Genomic DNA, 22,442 nt, shown 5'->3' with positions numbered 1-22,442 from the left:
TGCATACTAACAATACTATTTTATTATATCGTTATTTTTCATATAAATAAATTAAGCATTCCTATTATCAAGTAAATATCAGTTCCCAGCAATGACAAGAACAAACAAGAACAACAATCTCTTTTAGTAATAATTAAATAGCAGAAAATTGATAAGATGGCGAACCAGGATGTTGAGATAGTTGCTCTACTTTAAACGGATCATTGATTATGACCATTTTAATTAGTATGGTTTGAAGTCAAAGAATGGCACTGTTTTATTGGGCAAGTTGTTTATCTTATCTCGTACACATACTTTCTGAGGGGGTAAACAACATCTTAAGAGGGCGTAGCTCCAACGGTAGAGCGTTGGACTCCAAATCCAACGGTTGCGGGTTCAAATCCCGTCGCCCTCACTTTTTTATATTTTCGTTATCTTTTTGATCTGATCACTCTCGCATGTTCCAAATCCTCACTCGAAATGAAACAGCCTCTACAAAAGATTATCGCTGAATATACTTCATCCTTTCCTAGACTCATTCCATTTGTTTTGTTTATTGTGAATAAGATTCAACATCTATATTAAATTATATTGTTCTGGCGAATGCCTTAAATCTAAAAAAATAACAAAAAGAGACTGTGGAAAGATATTCAGACTTAAAAATCGCAGCGAAAGCAAGACTCTGATCATGGCTTAAATTCTATAGAATAACAAAATAACGAACCACTCGCCAATGCACATCAGCCAACAGAAAATCACGCAATTAACATCCAATGCCAATAAAACACCCATCCGCAGTTACCCGAATAAACCATGACCTACGAACACAGCAGCCCTGTCATCCATTTCAACTTAAAATAAGCATTGCCACTTCAGCTCGGAGTTAATCTTGCAAAGAACTATGGCTCATTAGGATTGACCAAGTTTGCATGTGATGATGATATTAAGTCAAGTCGATTCACGTATATTTAAGCCAAGGAGGAGGATTAAAAAAAACTACTAGAGGGAGAAAGAGAGCCTCAAATCGATAATGTGAAGGTAATTAACTGCAATATAGATCCATAGAAAGACAATGAAGATTCGGTTGTGGAAGAGATATTTGATATTAATAATTTAAATATGGAGTTTGAAGATGTGCCTGTGATGTTCTTGGAGGAGGCAGAACCAGAGGAGCAGAAGAAAACTGCATAATTTTCTGACGAAATAAAAAGGCACCAATTGCCGCCAGGTAGTCAGAAAGCTAAATAAGCTAAACTGAAACTTATTAAAATTAAACTAGCAATCGAATAATTGAAAGAATCACAAAAAAAACTGCAGACTGTAGTCAATACTGCTCCGAATGCGATATTCGGGGAAATGCATCACTTTATGACAGAGAGTTTCATGAAAAATATAAAGTAATTCGTGACCTCGACTATTTAATTAAATCGAAACAGCAACATTAACAACAACAAAAAAAATTCATAACAGCAACAGGATTTTTCCAAGAATAATTAGCTCAAATTACACAAATTATAATCATAACTTAATCACAAAGTCGAATAAATAAACAGACTTTAGGAATAGGCTTTTAAAAATATGACAGACCAGGAGTAACTTCTGCAACAAAATTAAGCCCTAAGAGAAGAAGTCGCAAATCTGAGTGAGGTAGTTTTTGATTGTGAGCAAAAAATGGCACAAATCGACCTATAAGTTGAGTAAAGAGTTAAGAAGATGACAAACAATGGTAACAATGGCTTTAATTTAAATAGCATGAACATAAACAAAAGAAGTGCAAATGTTCCTGACAGTAATATTTACAATCAAGGAAACCATGAACTATATATTAATCAGATAAAATTGCTAGAAAACTAGGTAGAAAAGCTTCGATAGAAATGTATGACATATATAGAGAACTAGGTGAATCCCCAATAATTTGTAGAACTATAGAGAAATCTCAACTAGCGTTAATACTCTTTGAGGATGCAGGAATAAGAGTTGGAACATGGGTTTGCAGAGCTTAGTCTTCGCAAGTAGGAGCTAGATCAACTTTACGAGCAAGTCACACATCAGGAGAATGAGCTTAGAATCAACGAAGCTAAGTTATTAAATAAACTTGAGGAAATATCGATAAAGGAGGCCCAACTATTCGATGAGAATGGTTAGCTATTGGAGTATTCACGGAGATCCAGAAATGCAAGACAAAAATCTTATACCAACGGCCAGGTTGAGAATTATGATGAGAGTGTCTATCGCAAAAAATAGGAATTGGATTATGAAAACCCGATAAGAAATAAAAATACACCAAGAGCAAACTATTTTTCCAATGGGTTTTAATTGAGTCACAACGTTCCAAATCCTAGCAATATGCACAACATCCCAAACAAATCGCATCGCCCAAGAACAAAAGTTGGTCGAACAGAGAACCAGATGCATAACAGCAACAGCAGAGAACGAGATCGACATTCAGATGCCAAATCACGTTCAGGAAACTCTCATCATCAAAATCCTTCCAATCTTGTCATGAATAGCCGTATGAAAAAATCTGGGATTTCGAATAGTAACGTTAGCCGCCATAATGCTCTAAAAGTATCTATGCAGTTGGATTCAAATAATAATAATAGACTGTTTGATTTAGGTTCTAAGCTATAGAAACTGAGAGAAGAAATTCGGAAATAAATCCATGAAGCCAAATGATAGATCTTTATTATATTAGGTGTTGTGTATGTTTGTATGTGTGTATGTGTGGCTACGATGATACTAATGGATGCTAATGTATTGTTTAGCTATATACAATTTATGATACTTCTATGCATTTCTACAGAATAATTTATAAGCCTTTGTTCGCATTTTTTAACACTATTCAAATTTCGATTAAAATGACAAAGAGCGAGCAATAAAAACTCTAAAAACCTATATCATCTGTTATTACCGCATTGTCCTCACGACTATATAAATTTTAAAGCAAACATAATGCGATACATACGAAACAACACTAATTTCGAACAAAGTATCTGAATTTGTTTATGCATGCTCTTTTTATTCGAAATAACTAATTATTTAGCGTTGTTTATGTTTTAATAATCAGAATTAGTGCTATTCTTGGTCGTCCTCGTGATCTTCATCTTACTTCAAGTTTGAGAGCCTTCCTGAATCTTGAGAACTATAATTGGGAGAGCTGTTGTAAGGACTTGGGGAGTTGTTGTAGCTTGGAGATGGGCCTGACATTCCACCGGAAGATCTCATTGAATAGTTAGGGCTGCCTGATGATCCCATAGGGTAGGGGCTTCGCATATCTGACCCCCCGAATCTATGGTAATAAGAGCTCCCTGCCCCCATGGGACTTGCCATACTGTTTCCAAGATTATACCTTGGGGTTGTCGAAATGTGTGGCATTGGGGTATTCTGGAAGTTTCCTAGATTCAATGGAGTTGTTGTTGGAGATCTCATGGAGAGATCCAGGCGATGGTTTGGAGTGAATTCCATGTCCCGACTATACCCAGGAGTAAAAGATGGACTATCCATGCCCCTGATCGATCTGATACTCATGCCCCCTAAGTCATAGGGCATCGGAGTGCTAATAGCATTCGGAGTCCTGTCACCTTGCATCGAGCCAAGCGCATTATAAGTGGGCGAGATCATCATCTCATCATTCCCAAAATACTTCTTCTCCATTCCTTCCTTGACAGAGAATTTTTAGACTTTGTCTTGGTCGATTAAGATCTTAAAGGACGATGTGCCTATGTCCACAGGCTGCCCAAAAATAATCTTCTCAGAGATTCCTCGAAGCTGGTCACGCTCCGAAAATACAGCCGCACCAAATAGAATATCAGCTGTCTCTTCATAGCTTGCCTTCCTTAAAATAGAAACATCCTTCACACGATTAATTCCATTTCGATTTACTGGAGTAATGAAGCCCCGCATTGACATCCAATCAGTTAAAACTGACAGATGCCGATGGTTCACATAAATCCCATAAGGTTTAATGATCTACTTGAATTAGTTTATGAAGCACTGACGGGCGGCTTAGATTCCAAGCACCTGGTAAATTTCGTTCATGTCATTTGAGTAAGTTTTCCTGCTGTCAATCATTGGATGAGATAAGCAAGCTCTCAAATTGGAGCCGTCGGTTTCGAATATCACATATTAATACTATTATTTCTGAGGCCCTGTCAAATCTGTTCTGTTCTGAATCGGTACCTCCATTGAGAATTTCTTAGAAGTCTTCACACTTTTTATATTTGGGATCCCTCCTATCGCAATACTCTTCACTTCGTACTATTTCTTGGAGAGATAGCTGTATATATTATCTTTCTTGTCGCCTTTATTTCCATAGCCTTATCCATTGTCTAAGACTCTCATGATGATTTGAGGGTTGTTGTCCATAGTTCCATCCAATACAAACTCACGAAGTTCGATCACTTCGAAATTCTCTTTGAATGTCCTTTCGATTTTTTAGTAGATTTCTTCCCATAAATTTTTCATGGTCAATTTCTTGAAATCGAATTCAAGGTTAATAACCCATGGCGTTCTTCTTGAAGCTTCTGTGTAATCTTTCATACCGAATCCTACTTTAGATTTTAAGGGGTCTGGGTCATAGTAGAATCTTGCTGATTGCAAATAATCCTTCACATGTCGTTCAGGCAAATGATAGTGAATGAGTTGAAGAATTTTAGTTGGGTTAGGCTCAGTTTTACGATCCTTAAACAAAATGGGATTATTGAGGAAAACAGTCATATTTGGAGTCTTGATATTTTTTGACGAATCCAAAAGCTCCTGCAGACGAGGAACACCCAATGTGACATTTTTATCAGATACACCGGCCAAATGGAAAGTATTCAGTGTCATCTGAGTTGTGGGTTCACCGATAGATTGGGCTGCAATTGAGCCAATCGACTCTCCTGGCTGCGCTAATGACTGATAGAACTTTGTTTATATTTATTGAACAAGCCCTTGGAATGCAGTTTTGGTCAGCTTAAAATTCTCATGCAGCTTCTTGCTCGCTAAGTTATGACGAATATGAATTCTGAACAGTTAGATTCCTGAGTCTTTTTCGAACTCTGTGATTCTCTTTTGAATTTCTCGACCAACGATTGTTTTGTTTTCGATTCCCTTGGCTATTTAATTGAATTTGCGTTGGCATTGAGGTGGGATACAGCGATCCAAGAGTTTATCCACCTGTTCATAAACTTCTAAGGGCTCAATTGCATCCTTATCATATCCATAGTTAATAGCCTTGATTTTATTGACCAGTCGGTCCACTTTAATCGGACAGTAGTACTCAATACTTAATTGATCTTTTCGATACAGGAATATTTATCTTGCTCGTTTGCGGATATAGCACAGCTTTAAGTACTCCTCGCCTAATTTCATGATCTACCCAGCAGTGTAATTGAATTTCTAGAGCAGCTCGTTATCTTTCCATTTGTAATTCTTTTCGTAATCCTACTCGGATTGCTCTGCCCCTGCAAATCTGTGTTTTTAGATGTATTCGGAAATGAAGCCATCTTCTCCATAGATCTTCTGTAACAGATTGTTTCGACTATCTCGGACTGTCCCATCGTATTTTATTACTAAATCTTCTAAGGATTTCACAAGCTTTCTCTGAATGTATCCGGTTCTTGATGTTTTGACAGCTGTATCTGAGAGTCCTTCACGGCCGCCCATTGCATGGAAGAAGAATTAATGAGGCTTAAGGCCTCGATAGAATGAACTAAAGACAAAGCCGCGTGGTTCAGGAGAGTTATCATCTTTACTGAAATGAGGCAATGCCCTCCTCGAAAACCCTAAAGGACATCTTTTACCATCCACATTTTGATTCCCAACTAAGAACAATATTTGCGATAAGTTAGTTTCAGATCCTTTTGATTTCGCAATAATCATTTTAAAGATGTTGTTCAGATAAGGAGAAACATGCTTCTTGACTTAATCTTGGGCCTTTGTGAGCCGACTGTTCAAGTTTTCATTTATACTGAATTCGAAGGATTCTTGGATCTTTTTGCCCCTTTGATGCAAGTTCTTTTCTTAGATGGCTTTTGGGTTCCGATAATGCGCCAATATCTTATAATATAACTGCTGTGTCTATGTCATATTCTTCACAACAATCGCTTCGAGTTATGCATCCGGACTAATGTCCGCAGCTCCGACAGTAAAGCTGGTTGTCGTCAACCAGTTATTCACTATTCTTTGAGCAATTGTAATGAATTAGTTGCATGCATCAGGACCTATTTCCAACCATATAGAGTGCACCAAACCACCTGCTCCCGATCCCACAACCTCCTTCTGTAAGGCTCCTGTAATCAACTCGCCCTTTTTGATCATCATGCTTGCGTCATGCAAATTTGAATTGGGGTTGTCTGATTTTTTTATTTATATTGTGATTTTGCGAGGAATTATTAGACTCATTACTTGTTTGCCTGTCCATAATGGTTCAGGCTTTAATATTGCTGGAATTGGTAGTTCTCCAGGCAGTAAGTCTTAAATTCCATTTGCTCCGTTTTTCCCCTCGATCCAAATGACTAAATTCATTATTTATTATCGTGTGAGGAATGTGTCTCTCATTGTGAATAAGTATACTCCCAAAAGTGCGTCCTGCACGATACCCATAACTGGCGCATTGTTTTTAGGAGCGACAATCTGCTTAGGAACGTGAGCAATATGCTTCAACTCGGCGACAGTCTCATATGATTGTGGCACATGCATATTCATTTAATCTCCATCGAAATCAGCATTGTAAGGGGTGCACACAGATAAGTTCAACCTGAATGTGTTATACGGCAGGATCTTAACTCGATGGCCCATCATACTCATTCGATGGAGAGTGGGCTGTCTATTGAAAAGAACATAATCTCCATTTTGAAGGCATCTCTCAGCAATCATCCCTATGTTCAGGAATTTTTCAATTTCCTCATCACTCATTTTGGCAATGTTGACTGGCCTTTCATCATCTTTAATTTTATCCTCAGGAGGCATTAAGATGACTTGAACTTTCTTTTGTTTGCAGAGATTTAGAATTCGTTCGTAGTTCCAGCTTGTGACTTCTTCGGGGAAAGTTAGTTTCTCTGCAATCTTTTCAGGGACTCCAAGCTAATCCAATGCTAAGTTTGAATCCGGACTCACAACACTTCGAGCTGAGAAATCAACTCTCTTTCCCATCAAGTTTTGACGGAATCTGCCTTCCTTCCCTTTTAGTCGATCAGAAATGCTCTTGAAACTTTTAACTGTTTTCTTACGACTCACAGATGATGCGGATTTCTCTAATTTGACACGATCAAGCTTCATCATTATGGCGGCAATTGTTCTTTCGAGTTCATCCACCTTTGAGACTTTTTCAGAATGCTGAATATTGCTCTTTTGAATTTATATGTTAAGCTTCAGTATTTTCACGTAGGCTGTTGTGATATCATCTTCTGCTTTGCGTTCTGGGTTCATTTATATTGAAGGGCGTATTTGCGGAGGAGGCACAGCTAAAGTACGGATCATAAGATCTATTGGTCTGGTCGCAGTGAATCCCATCACAGCGCAATCCTTGGGAGACTTTGAAAGTTCTTCGAGTATTTTTTTTATTTGATGCCGATCGTATATTTTTTCACGTTTCTTTTTGGCCTGATCTGTCAGATCTTCCACGTATATTCTGTAGTTCCTGAGATATATTTTTGTTGGAATGACTGAGCCGCATCCTTTGCTCTTTTTGAGGGTGTCTGCAGTTTCTCCGTTGTCAGCCAGTGGGCATTCTCTAATATTGTGTAACAATTTTGTCAGTTCGTTTAGCTTTTTAATTGGGTTTTACATTTTTTGTATGCTGTTGAATTTTCTTTTTTGAACTTCATTCTAAAGGTTATGAAAAATCGTACTGTGCAGATTTTAATCTTAAAGCATTGATGGCAGACGCATTTTAAAATCTTCTCAACATATTTCAAAAAGCCGAAATGAAAGACTGTCTCCGCTAATTTGATATGCCCGAAATGACCCTGACACTATTTGGTTTCCCCACAGGTCTTACATTACTGATCTTGTGAGCTCACCCCTAACCTTTAGTCATTTGGACCTAGATAAAAGTAAATATACTGCCATAAGCTGGTCTCGATCCTTCATAGAGGTTGGGTTATGTTATTTCGGCGACAGACCAGCTTTCCTAATGTTATCAACAATAATTACAATCACTTCTTGAGACATGGCGACAAACTAAACACCCACAATCTCACCAACTTCTGCTGAGGAGTATTTTCCTTTTGTTCCAGATCTCTTCATGGTGAAGATTAATTAATACAACAAAGATTTAAAATTGCTTAAGCTCTTATATAATAGGATCATGGAACTTTAAAGCGGCCTTTTTTTAATTAGCTTATTTATTATTTATTGATTTATGGATTTATGAATTTATGGATTTATTGATTAACTCATCGATTAATTATTTATTTATTAATTAACTCATTTATTATTCATTAATTTATTTACTAATTTAATTAGGTGTCTTATTGCTTCTACATTTTCCATATGACTTTGATATTTCTTCAAATAATTGAAATAGGAAATATTAATGATTACTTATAGCTATGCTTATAGCTATGCTTATAGCTATGCTATGATAATTGATACTTTGAAAATCAGAGCTCCCATTAATGATCTCTATCCTGCTAAAAGTAATACTCAATATAAAGATCCCATATTTTATAAGATGCCCACTATAAATAATATAATGTGATGAAGCATGAATATAATTTATACGCACATACTTTGTCCCATATAATAGTTGATATAAATCTTCAATTTTGTCACTTAAGGTGAATTCTCACAGTTGGGACATGTTTTATGAACTCCTAATTTACTGCCATCACAAGCCCCAAATCAACAAACTTAGGCTACTACCATGATCCCTCCTCTGCAATGGCTTCCTTAAATAATTTTGCCATACATTTTTCTCGTTCTGCTTTCTTGCTTTCAAGCCCAAGAACCAAATCAGAAAAGACATTCCCTCCTGCTATGACTGATAATGTCACTACTTTGACCTTATATTTGTCTTCGATTTTAGAGATTATATTTTGCATAGTTTCAGTTTAGTAGTTCACATTATCGATTGACCACCTCTACCAGATGTTTGTCTTGAGTTATTAGTGTATTTTGATTGATTCGACTTCGCCAGGTTCTCCGGTTTGGATTATGGGCACAGCTAGATTCAAGAAACTGTTTCTCATTTGGTCCAAAGGCAGCTACCCTAAATATTTAATCAGCTCGATAGTCTGGAGAGCAGCAATGCAGCTTGTTGTGGTGGATAAGGCTGGAGTTATTCTTCCTGCTTTCAGTTTAGTTGTAATCCAATCCATGAGATCTAGTTTATAGTTTACAGCTCGGAGGTTTGCCATCGAGTGAATTAAGTCAATATGACCATTTCCATCATTATCTTTTTCGAATTATTCGGGGATTATTACTAATGCGTTTCCTAATTATTTCTATTCGGAAACAATTCCCACTATTTTCTCGAACATCACTCCCACATCTTAATTAATTTCTTTACTTTAGTTCTCCACTATTTATTACTATTCGCCCTATTTGTTAGCTTTTTATTTATCGTTTTCTACCTATGAAGCCATTTATTTCGCAAGGGTATCCGAAGGGACGAATGGAGCAATTTAAACTGCTAGAGCCAGCTTTATTATCTACTTTTGACGTTATTATGTTCTGAAATCTTTGGGGTAAGGAATGCTGAATGTCTTGCAGAGCATTGCAGCGTAAGATGCAATAAACTTGCAATGCAGTGGTTATTCAGGGTCTATCTTATTTATCGCAGTAGGCGGTCTTTTCGGGAGCTTCCAAAAGTCTTTTCCGTCTTTTGTTTTAGCGTCTAAGGGGTAAGTGTATAGCAATTGGGAAATATCATCACGATAAAATTTATAAAATTGGTGGACTGCAATCGTGACAGCGTCATCGAAATTCATCGGTTTGTTTTCAAGCATTTAAAGGCATTCTCGCATCATGGATTTTTCTGAGGAATTCGGCTCATATGTCTTGATATTCTCTAACAATTTTTGGAGGGCTTTTGGTTTCATTGTAAAATTCTTTCCGAATATATCGCGTGCCCATTCAACACAATGCAGAGTTTCTTCAGGGAACATTTTTAAAGTGCAATGTGGGATATCGCCATCTTCTGCAGGATCTGCCTTACTGCCATATGTTTCAGTTTTGTATGGAATAATAACTTGGACATGACCTTTTGAGCTTAGTGTTCCACTTTCGAGTAAAGCAACCTTATTCTACACACACCTCATATCAACATATTGTCGTGCTTGCACATTATCTAACGCGTTTGTTACAATATCACAGCTTTCAAAGAACTCATTCGAAAAGACATCTTTGGTTGCTTCACAGACTTTAATAAGCTTGACTTTTATTTTATTCTTTTTGTTCAAAAATGGGTTCATTTGCTTTACAACTGCTGCTGCTGTGGCACTCTTTGGTTTCTGAATATGTTTTTATCGGAATAAGAATTGTCTATTTAGATTCGAGTTTTCGATGTGATCTGGGTCGGTTAGAATTATTTCTCCTTTGTTTTATTTCTCGCTTGTTGCTAAATTGATCATTGCATAGTTCTTCAAGAGCTAACATCCGATGGCTCCTGAACCAACTACAAATACTCTGCATTATCGTATCTTATCGAGAAGCTTATCGCCTACAATTAATCGTAAAGCTTCGAATCGGTCTTCTTTTTGTTTGTATCCTTCTTAATCAATGGCTTTTTGCCACTCTGCAAGGCTATCGGGAAGTTTCCGAATGATCTCCGAAAAATCAGTAAAGAAGTATTGATAGATTGGCATGTATTTCGCAGTTATAGCCTTAAATGCTTCCTGAGCAATTAGACCCCCATAAAATGCACAAAGTGGCGCGAAACTGCCTGAACAAGTAAAACTGAATTTTCGAACAAATTTAATTTAATTTTCCTATAATTATTTTGGTTCGACTGCGTTACTATTAATAAGTGCTTTATAATATTGTAAGAGAGTTTCTGAATCTTACCAATTCCATGGCTGTGGGTATTTCTTTTAGTTTTTCTCGAGGAAAGTGCTTAGCGAATTAAAACACTGATGAAGAACTCGATTGTTTACACCTTTGGTGAAATCATAATATTAAAGATTGTTATCAATGTTGATTTCCTTAAGTGAAGTTTATAAGTTTTTGAAGTTTATGCTGATGGGTAATTTCATGTTTCGAACTGTTCCATTTCCTGAATAAACTCCATAATTCAGAGTATTTCCAATTTTAAAGCTATTTTGATTTATTACTTTTATTTTGTGTATAGATTCGTTGATACTTTAAGTTTGTGAGAACTAATTTTAGTTAAGTTTCTTTTGCATCCCTTTAATTTGTGTGATTCTGATTGTATCGCCATCTTAATAAGGATGTCTTTGTCCATCTGGCAGTTTAATAACCCCTTCTTCATCATTTGAAATATTGTTCACCATGCATTAAACAGTCTATTCCCCATTCTTATCAAGAACCTAAAAATTATATCCAAAATCGTTAAAGACATAACCATATGGCCCTTCACATTTTGCACTGATAAATTTGACATTGACTTTCCTGCATAATTAGTTTAGTTTCAAAAGCTGGCTCACTGAATGCGTTGTACTGATCACCAGATCATAGCCCTTCAATATCTTCAGAATTTCGTCGCTTTAATTTTATTCATCATCAAATTTCAAATCGATGGAATCAACTCGAACATAATTATTTAATTATTGCAACTTATAGAGACATGCTTCAACTTTCTTTTTGCCAATATCTTCCTCTGTTAAATAGAATTGTCCTGCGAGATCTTTGTAGGTTGTTAATTATGGGTCACAGATTGTGAACTTTTTACAACCGCTCATGACAATGTTCTTTGCAATTTCGATTCCAAGAGGAGAAATTCCGAACTGTAAGATACTTGCTTTGGATTGTTTGTTTACTGCCTAAATGCCCATAGCTCCAATGTAACGGCTCCATCTATCTTTTACTTTTTCATCATTGACATCGATTTCTTTCATATTTTTTTATTGCTGAACTGGCTTAACGTCGTATGTTACATCGATTTCTTCGACTGCTTACTCAATAACTGCTTATTTCTTTTATTTTTTTACCTTTTTGGTTTTGTCTTTTTCTTCTTACTTCAGATCTTTGGCTGATGGCTCTGGAAGTTTATTTAATTACATTTAAAGCTACTCAATGGCCTTTGATAACATTTTCTGATATTATTCTTTACTCTTCTTGAATGTGTTCGACCAGCTCGAATTGTGATCATTAACGAGACCAGTATATGAAGCCTCTCTTTTCTATGCATACTTCAACCATTTCTTGCACTCTTATAGGATCTAATCTTTCTTTAAATAGAAATGTCTTCGAATTATAGTTTCAAAGCCTTTTGGGGGATTTTTTAGATTTTATAACATTGCAAACTTTACATTTCCATATCGAACGATATTTGAGTATGCTTAATTCTTCTTTTCGCCTTCCACTGTACCTTGTTCATGCTAGAATCCTGGCTCGTTGAAATAAACATCCTCAGCCATAATTATAGATTGGATTGAGACCAAAACCTGAAGAAGAGTTGACACTTTCGAATCCCAATTTTACATTGCGCTACCTCTCCATGTTCCTAGTAGACTCAAACAAACTTTCCCGCATGCGTAGAGATTTGGGTTAAATCTTATTGTCCCTGAGCCGGTTGTCGTTAAATTGACTTTTGGAGGATTGTTCGGGTATGAATCTTCAAAATGTATGTCGAATAGATAAGCTCCATGACCATAAGGTGTTCCATTTGATCCCATAATCAAGGCCTGCATGAAATCGACTCTTTCCTTATCACAGCGCACATATATGGCATTAGTATGGTCAATTGGTAGGGCATGACTAATATCAGCAAGCTCTTGCGCAAGTCTTATGGTTTTTGCAGCAGGGGAAGTATGGTTGGCTAAATATGATCCACTATAGTGATGTTTCATTTTTCCTTTGTCTTTCATATCGATATAGTCAAATCTCAGATCTTTCAGAAGCATTGTATACTTTTTCGCAAGGGGCAATTATAAAATCTTCTTCTCTTCCTATTCATCAACATGAACAATTTTATATTTCAAAATACTCTCTTAGACCTCACTATAAATTGATATAATGCTTTTTGCAATTTCTTCTGACACTTTCTCAGATACTGAGCCGGTTAGACAAGATAAAAATATCTTCGATGTCCCTTATAAAGTTTTAAGAAGTGAAAAGATGGATTCTGATTGTTTTGGTTCGAGATCTTTTGGAATTTACATTAAACATGGGATGAGCTACTATTTAGAAGCAAGAGCCCGAATAAAAAACAGCTCTCCTTTGAAGAGTTCTGCATTCTTTGAAATCTAGAGTAAAGATCCTCCTCTCAATGATGATTCTAAGATCGGCAGCAAAGCAGAAGTAAAAGCATTCTATAAAATGGATGAAGGCAGTTTGAAATTGGGGTATGACAGGAATTTCTCAAGGATTTTGAATAGCCCTAAAATTTGATCATTCAATTATTTCTTCGCCTATTAATGGCCCGTGATATCCCATTTAGTATTCAGTGAAGCATCAGTTCCATATCCCACTCCTTTCTTTTTCTTTATCTATTTTTTATATTACTCTTATGAAGCCTTCTTCCCTAACTGAGGGACTTATATTTCTTCTTATTATTACTTTTGGGCTATTCTTTCTCTTTTGGGCTATTTGGAAATCAAATGCAATCTTTCCAGCATTGTTTCAAAGAACTTTTTCTAAACTGCATACTCTCTAATAATCTTAGCCTGCTCGCCTTCGACTTCGAACATATTCTTAATTATTTCATACAGATTTTTGACATTTTGTTTTTAATTTTCGAGCCATTTCTTAGAATCTTACTTGTCGGGCAACCCTGAAAGTAGACTAAATAGTAAGTTAACATTTTATTGTTTGGTCATATAAATTGAGCTAAACACAGGGAAACATGAAAATGATTAGAGCTCATTTAAGTATTGAAGCCAGATTTTAGATTGTTCTGCGGAGTTCCAGTTTTTGACGCATGATATCATTACTTTTATCATTTTTTATAGCCCTGAAAGTGACTAAAATGATTTAAAGATGGTTTATTGGGGAATAAAGGCCGGCTAACTTGTATGCACTCCGGAATTGTTTGTTGATTTTGATATTTCCTAGACTGTTGCAAATTTAAACATTTAATCACATTCAATTTAAATCTACAAGACAAAGGACTATGACAGGAATTTATTCTGGATAATCACATCGCTAAACTTATCATTAAGCGAAAGTTGTATGTTCTGGCCGCCTTCGATCATATTGAGAGTAATCTTAGAAATTGTTTATTCGCTGAGCCGATATCCTCCGATATTAACCTCCTTTAAGAGTTGTTTGGGTGTTATTTAAAGTGGTATATAGTAGAGATTGTCGAACATGCCTAATCGCATTGATAAATTTGATAAGTAATTCTTGCCGAATAAAGCAGGCTTTGTGATCTGAAGTAAAGTCTGATTAGTAAGGAGTTTTTGAAGTTATTCGAATACTGTGGATGAATGCCTAAATATTGAAATGGTGTTTTGTTATTTGTTTTCGGTAGTTTCGATTTTGATGGATTTTGATTATTATTGGTGTGTTAGTTTCCATTAATTGTCCTTACTTTGTGTGTATATTGTTTTGGTGCTGTCTTCGGCAGTCCACTATTAATGATTCGCCAACTTTACAGCCTTAATTCCTTTATTCTCGACTAAGATTGCTTTACTTTTTCGGATATTGTCCCAATTTTTGGTTTACAGTTTATAGTACTCTGATTGATACTTATAGATTGTGTCATTAATTCGAATAGGGGACTCCTCGAGTATTGCAGTTGGCTTATTGAAATATTGGGTAGTCTGATCCTTGGTGTTCTTCCATAAGAAGTTAACAGTCACCCCTTCATAGGCATTAATAAGCGGGAAGAAAAAGCTATGTATGAAAGTTTGGTGGTATTGACTTGCAACTGAGGGTAACTTAACCATCAGTTCGATCAGCTTGCCTGCAAAATTCTACGAACAGCTTGTTTATTCTTTGGAGTTATTTGTTTTGAGGCTTAGCTTTGAGGGACTCGCACAAGTGGCTTTAAAGAAGTTAATGAAATGCTTCAAAGTTATTTCAGAGTACTCTTCTAACAGTTTTTCTGAATTGCTCAGGAGTTCGAATACCTTTATTGGGAACATGTTTAAGTTTTGGCTAGTTTAATTGATCAATAGTTGCTCTCGGATTGGCTAATATAAGCTTAGGGCAGATAACAAGTTTATTAATTTTGAAATTGTTTATTATGGTTGATTGCTAATGCTATTTTTGTATGCAGTCATTTTCGTGAGCAAAGATGCACATATCTAATTAACTTTCCCTGATTAAAGCAGCCAATTAAGTATATATTTCGAGCTATGAGAATATGCAGCAATTAGCTAATAGAAACCCTGATCAATTAACTTCAATGTTAGTTATTTCATTGGGAATTAGAATACTGTAGGTGTGGACATCATACAAATTAGCAATCTTTCATAAAGTGCAGAATGGACATTATTTGTTTTGTATTGTTATAGTAATGGGTCGAGTTTATTGAGAGAGCTATAGGCTGACTTTTTGGGTGTATTTTATGATTGTTTGAGAGTGTATGAATATATTTTGATGTTCTATATGAGATTGCTAACTGTTTATGCGTTGAAATTGGATTTTAGTGTGTTTTTTAGCACTAAATCTATGTTTTAGACGTTGAGGTTATTCTTTAGGATTGTTTTAATGAGGTTGCTGTTGGCATTTGGAAGTTAGAGCAAATTCTATAGGACATTAACGCCATTTTTAGCGAGATTTATGAGAATACTTTATATGCCGATTGCATCCGAGGATAGTAAATTCTTAGGGCTCGTTTGGGATGCGTTTGCTTTTAGACTCAACACTTTTATCAGTTTCTTTAAAATTTATTATTTGGAGTGCTTATATTTTGAAATAAGGCTCTTCACAGTTTCTTAGAATTTATGATTGCTCAAAAAGGAGACAAGTTTCATATAAATTTATGTGTACGAAGGTTCAGTAACCGGCTGAGTCTCATATCCAACAATACTGATGAAACTTATATGATACGATGAATTCTTATGCACTTTCTGGTTAGTCTATAGCACATCACTACAAGATGGCAAAACAAAGGATGACAGTCTGAGCTGTAGTAATTTCAAATTAGCCATATTTTCGAATTTGCGGTTAACTGTGTTGAAGTTGATTCCATACAATTTGACACCAAACTGATAATAGTTTTGATCCTCAATTGGCAACAAATCACAAATCTTAATGATATTATTTTGGGAGAGATCCTAGCTTCCGAATAATTAAACTGAATCAGGGAGTATAAAATTCTTCTCTGGGGCTTACTGTACCAGAAAACCAATGACAAACTTGTTGATATTGACAGGCTTCCTTGGATGGAGTGTTAGTTTTTTATTCGAAGTGCTTATTTTGCAGACAAATGATTTTGATCCAGATTTATATGATTGCCAGTCTTTGACATTTAGGTTTATTTCTTTATTGTTGGGATGTGGGCTGTGAATGAATCCGACCATATCGTCGACTAAATCTGTCTCTTTCGCATTTTCGACAGTATCCTTCGATTATGTTAGTAGCGAGTTTTTCAGGAGCAGAGGCTTCTTTTGCTTTCTTTACATTTACTCCAAGATTTAATCAATAATATTTTCGAGGATACCCTATTGTTTGTCATCACCAATAAATAGTTAAGTCAACTGTTCATGCTGAACACTACCTTCAAATAGCTTAGAAACCCCAGCTTTCAGCCTATTCAGCATAAGATACTTGCTACTCATTAAGGTACTATAATTATTCTTCACTTAGTTTTTGAGCTAATTATAAATGAGCAGTATTTTCTTGATTGAAATATTCGAAATAAGCGAATGTCCTTTACCCTCTGTTGTTAGTATCTGTAAGACTCCATCAGCAATCTTGGTGATCGAGTTAACAGCAGGAGATCTATTGACTGGGTTTGTCAGGATGTTCTCATATGAATTATTCATTAAGTACCATTTTACTAGAAGTTGTATCTCCTCTATTAGTAGACCATATTGACTGGCTTACCCGATATTTGTTACATCGAGCAGCCTTGAAACCACACACAGCCATATATTTTACTGTTGGGTCAATAACTTTGCTCCATCAATTCCACCATAGTTACAAAACCGAATCAATGTCTGTATTACAAGTACAATAGATTTCGAGTGGAAATATGGCAATTGTCTGGGCATATTCAACATAATATCCATGAAGATCAAAGCATTCAATTCAAACAATTTGATAAGGAAGTTAATTAATTGTTAGGCATGCTCAATTGATAGTGCAGCACGATGCAGAATGGATCTATGGAATGCAATGATGTAATTTAGTTACTATCTGTTTGAAGGGATCGATGGGTCGATTGCTAGATATACTGATAAGATTGCGGATTAACTTGGGTTTTTTTATTTGTTTGGGGGTTATTATTAGGGAGGGAGCAATGATAGGCACTTGTTTAGGTATGACCATTTTTTGTAATAGGGAAGGGGCAGTCCTAAGATTATTGATATCATTTAGGTGGAGATTTAGATGGAATTTGTGCTATCTGTTTATGATTGGAATATTTTGGAGAGTAGTTGGTTAAAGAATCGATTGAGTTGGTCATTTACATTACCATTACCATTGTCATTGTTATTACCATTGTTATTGCCAATTGCACACCATTGCTTATGACAATAAAGCACAAGTTTCGATATCTACCTTCCCGAAAGCCTCTCAATAAAATACTTTACTATCGAATCAGAATGTTCTCCTTGGCTGGTAACAACATCCTCCAAATATCGAACAACCAGCATTTAAATTTATAAACTGCCATCAGCCGTCGATTCAAACATCTTTGATTGGTTCATGGTCATAATATAATCAATTATTTTGAGATGTTTGCTGTATTTCTATTGCTATTGTTGTTGTTATGGATGAGTGGCTTTTAGGTTGAGCAATGTGAGACATAATTTCAATGACTGTGTGGATATTTATTATGTGGCAATTATTAGGTTTATAAGGGATGAACTGATTTCTGTTTGTTATGCGAGTAGTTCTGTTGGGAGATTGAGATTCGATATTTTTGTTGGTAGTTTTAGTAGTTTCAAGGTGTCTGGGGATATTACTGTGGTTTCAAGGGATTGTGGATTGGATGGCTCAGATCTATCGATGCTGATGTATTTGAGACTGCGGATCAAAAGGCTACGATGGGTGGAGATCGCAATAAATGCCGATATTGCCAATGGCCCAATTTATTTGCTTATAATATTCGACACCAATAGTTCACAAATATTCTCAGATAACTAAATTTTGTTCTTATGGGCACTTTGTAACAAAATCATCAACACTGTGTATAAGTAATCTAATGATTTATTGCGAGAGAGCCTCATTACTGCAGCACTTGCCTCATCCATGCGATTTGCATCACCTATGGCTTCGCTATTTAATAATACTTTCTCCATGATTTTGTGGTAGTTTGTTAATAAAGCTGGTATTTTCTATATGTTGGTGTTGGTTTATGGTTGCGATGGGTTGCTGTTCGGGAGTGTGAGTAATGACGCGGATAGTTACTCTTTGTATTGGGATATCTGTTAGTTGAGGCTGTAATTCTATTCAGCATAATCCTACTAATTTTGTTTATTATTGGAGATCTCATAAAAGTGGAATTAGGGGGAGTTGCTCTTACTGATCAAATATTTCTTCAGGTGCAATTATGCGGTATTGCTGTTGCCAGTGTTGGGAGCACTATTGAGAGAGAGATTCAGAGCGAGAGGCAGCTTAGCAATATAGATCCGCTATTACATATCAACATTAAAGTAAAGTTCATCGATAGCTTTGATCGAAGGTGCAAGTCGCGATGATTTCTTGCCGTATAGCTCAGGGATGATGTCCATTGTTGGCAAGTTGCTTTTCTCTCTCTTTTCGCCGGTTATTCCTGAGAGACTGAACATTATTTCGACCTCGAGATATCGGGCTTCGACTCTTTCTTCGAAGGTGAATGCGAAGGCATTGAGGTATCCTACATTGTTTTTGAACATCTCGCTCATTTATTAGCGGTAGGGGTTCTTACTTATCTGTATCCACTGATGCTATTGGATTACTTTACGGCACAACATTCTTCGACTGTTCTGATGCGTATTTAAGGGTGCATGCTGATAGATTGTGATGATCGCCTTCGTGTAATAGTCATTGCGATCGAATCTCAGGATCAAGCCCCTTATACTATAGCCTTGTTCATGGCCATCAATCCTAATATACATCTTCCTTAGATAGTCTTCACGCAATATAGCAAACTGCACACACTCAATAAACTTCTCCTCTTCATAAATATCCGAACATCTATCGACCAGATTATGAGCATTGAATGCGCATAAGCTATCAGTATTGTCATTGCCTTCCAAGATGGCAATTGGGCCCTGGTTTACATAGTTACGAATTTGCTCATAATAGTAAGGGCTATAATATTCGGATTACAGTAAAAGATAGGGAATATGCTTTGCCTTTACCATTTCGTATTATTTGGATGATGTGAGCAGATTGATTTATTTGAGCAAATCCTGGATAATCAGTTCGATTTTTTATTGACTGAACCGTTAGATTATGAAATTGATGTTCAATTTGAGGAAGTTGGGGTCGATTGTTCGATGGGCTCTGCCTAAATCTTACCAAATTTCATGGAGATAGTTTTTACCAAGTTCTGATTGCTTTAAAGTCTTATTCATTATTCCAAGGTATACGTCATAATCCACCTTCTGGTTTATGCTCCAGATATCGATCAGCTTTCGGATGCTAATTTAATCATATTAACTGAACTATATTTCTTAATTTTTTATAAGCTATTTAAGAACTTAGTTTATTGTTTGCGAATTTTTGTCTGCTTTGTAGGATATATTTGCCATTGTATTCAGCATTTCGTGCAGAGGCAGCTCACAAATCTAATATGCCTTCATTTGCTTTTATGTATCCGCATCTGAACCTGAACTCAATGCAGATTGGTTCGAACTGCCCTCAAATTCACATTTGAGAATGTCATATGTATTGGATTTGAACTCGAATAAGTTGTCGGTTATGTGTTCGATTTACTTTTTGTTGATGATCTGTACATCGATTTTGATTGTCCCATAATTTAGCTATTGATATTTAAATATTTCGTATCGAAATTTTTAGTTATTTCCAACCTATTTCTTCCATTAAATTATTAGATCTTTTTCAATTGCTTATTTCTGCTTTGTTTCATATCTTTCAATGTCAATAGATTTACCCTTCGCCCCTAGAAAACCGATTTCAAAGGGTAGTTTCTTGTATTGTGTGTATAATGGTTAGATTATCATATACTGCCAATAATTTGGTTAATTAATGCGAAGAGTATACTAATTTTATTCGGGTTCAAATTTGAATTTGTATCTCTTTGAAGCAGAGAGATGTTCGGATTAGCTTGGAAGAGCTGAATTGTGAGTAACAATGGAATTAGTGAAATAAACATATCCTTATTTGATTTAGTTGACATTCTTTCTGGGTGAGCCTATTCGATTGATGATGATTTCTTGGACGTTGATGTATTTGCCATGGAGATGTTTGAAGCTGAGGGAATAGGGATAGTTGGCCAAAAAGGGAAGTGGGGATTTTGGGTATAAGATGGAACATATTGGATAGTTTAGATTGCAGCCAGCAGGTCCGTTTTCAACCAGCAAGGGCAGATATTGTTTGGAGTCTGAGTCAGTTTGTTAAATAGCCTGTATTTTTTATGCATTTTGCTTATTAAGCAGATACAGAGACACATTCGAAGTCTTATGCGAAACTTTCTCAATTGGTGGGGCACTTGTGAGTATCTCTCCTGATTAAATGATTGATACAATCCGATCACTTTTAGATACTTCATTTTTTGAATCTTTCAGGAAACATTCACCTGTTAATAGCTTTACAATACTCTACTTTTTAATATTAACTCCTGGGTGCAATGGTTAGGGATCTCCCATTTCAATGCATGCAGTTTGGCTGTAGATTTTTGATAATGCAATTGTTAGTCTTGTTTTCATTGGTATTTAATCTTCGGTGAAGATATGGATGATACTATTTCGGTCGCTGCTGTCATAAAATAATCCGAGGCTGTTCTGTCCTGATGAAGGCTTGTCTATTTCTAATGAATCCAGAATTGAGAGCTGACAATGGTTCTCATCGGTAAACCATCGGTTCTGATAGTCAATTTCGGAGAGTGATACGCAGTAAGAGAGCTATGCCAAATTAATGAATCCTTTTTCTGACTTTCTGAGATATTTGGAGGCCAAAGAAACAAAATCGACTCCTATTAAAAATACCTTATTGGATATTTGTAGGAGTAACCTTCCAATGAACCCTTCCAACTCCAAAACTGATATTGATTAGTTTAGAGGTTTTTTTGATAAGTGAGATTAAGCTTTTTCTAGTAAGCTTTTATTTTTTTTGGATGAAGATTCCGCCAATGGGTCCGACAGCCAGAGTAATGCATCTTCAATATTATTGCATTGCTGGAGTGCCTCTATTGCTCTATCTTTTTCAATTTTATAATCCTGAACCAGTTACTTAAGATCTTTGTCTGAAACTTCGAGTAGTGAACTATTGCCTGACTTTTTAAGATATTTTTCAGGTTTTATTCCATTGAAGCAAGATTACAATATTTTATATATGTATGGGCCTTAGTTGCTTTACTTCCATAGACTATTGTATTGATCGACTGAAGCAGATGTGCTTTCGATGTTGTTGAGTGTCTTCTATTGTTTTCCATTGAACATCAAATCAGCATTACCTTCACTATCCACCACAATTTATTCACTGTATACCTAACTAATGGAAAAGTCACCAATGAAATAGATTGTCAAGCGTCGTGTATTCGGATCAACAGTTTCTTATTTCTTTTCATCGAGATTACTCTTCCTTGAAGTTGTGAGGATGGATATGTAATGCTCTGTAACTCCGATTACTTCTGAATTCTCTCCAAGTTCAAGCCATGGCTGAATATTGGCAATGAATGAAGAGCAGTAATGAGGAGATACTGAAAGTTTGGGGAAAAACACTTAGGTTGCAATATCACATCTCTGATGGATCGGATTTGGCAAATTTAAGTGTGGTGCGCATAGTAGTAAAAGTTTCTGAAAGACTAGCTCTGCAGATTTCTGGAACTTCATTGTAAACTTTTAGCTTTATGGAATCGCATCGAGTTTAATACAGAGATATTTGGTAAATTCGCACAAGTCCGACAGCTGCCATTACTGATTGATTGCCTATGTTTTTAATTGTGGGGTGTCAATATGATGAATTTAACAGAACTAGGCAATTATGGCCCATTCTTTAGGACTCAAGACATTAAATAATTTATCATCACTGATGCATATGCTTGGGAACTATATTCTGTTGGTTTCCTTATTTCTTTT

At 35.9% G+C, this 22,442-nt stretch overlaps 1 protein-coding gene and 1 non-coding gene across 2 annotated transcripts; one reads left to right on the top strand and one right to left on the bottom strand.

Moving 5' to 3' along the window:
* The first annotated feature begins 321 nt into the window (after nt 1–321).
* Nucleotides 322–394, top strand: TRNAW-CCA (transfer RNA tryptophan (anticodon CCA)). The gene has a single exon. It is a non-coding gene; the product is annotated as a tRNA-Trp (tRNA).
* An 8,325-nt stretch (nt 395–8,719) lies between these two features.
* On the bottom strand, nt 8,720–19,073 carry LOC148298715 (uncharacterized). Its single transcript, XM_088276694.1, has 3 exons — nt 18,905–19,073; nt 11,806–11,881; nt 8,720–10,860 (listed from the first exon to the last, which is right to left on the bottom strand). The coding sequence occupies exons 1-3, from the start codon at nt 19,071–19,073 to the stop codon at nt 10,677–10,679; spliced, it is 429 nt and encodes a 142-aa protein (XP_088132820.1). The 3' UTR covers nt 8,720–10,676.
* Nucleotides 19,074–22,442: the final 3,369 nt, after the last annotated feature.

The sequence above is a fragment of the Brachycentrus maculatus genome, unplaced genomic scaffold, assembly GCF_059751285.1.
Source record: "Brachycentrus maculatus isolate JH-2025_06_01 unplaced genomic scaffold, ASM5975128v1 h1tg001695l, whole genome shotgun sequence".
Lineage (NCBI taxonomy): Eukaryota > Metazoa > Arthropoda > Insecta > Trichoptera > Brachycentridae > Brachycentrus > Brachycentrus maculatus.
This window is presented reverse-complemented; position numbering and strand designations above follow the sequence as displayed.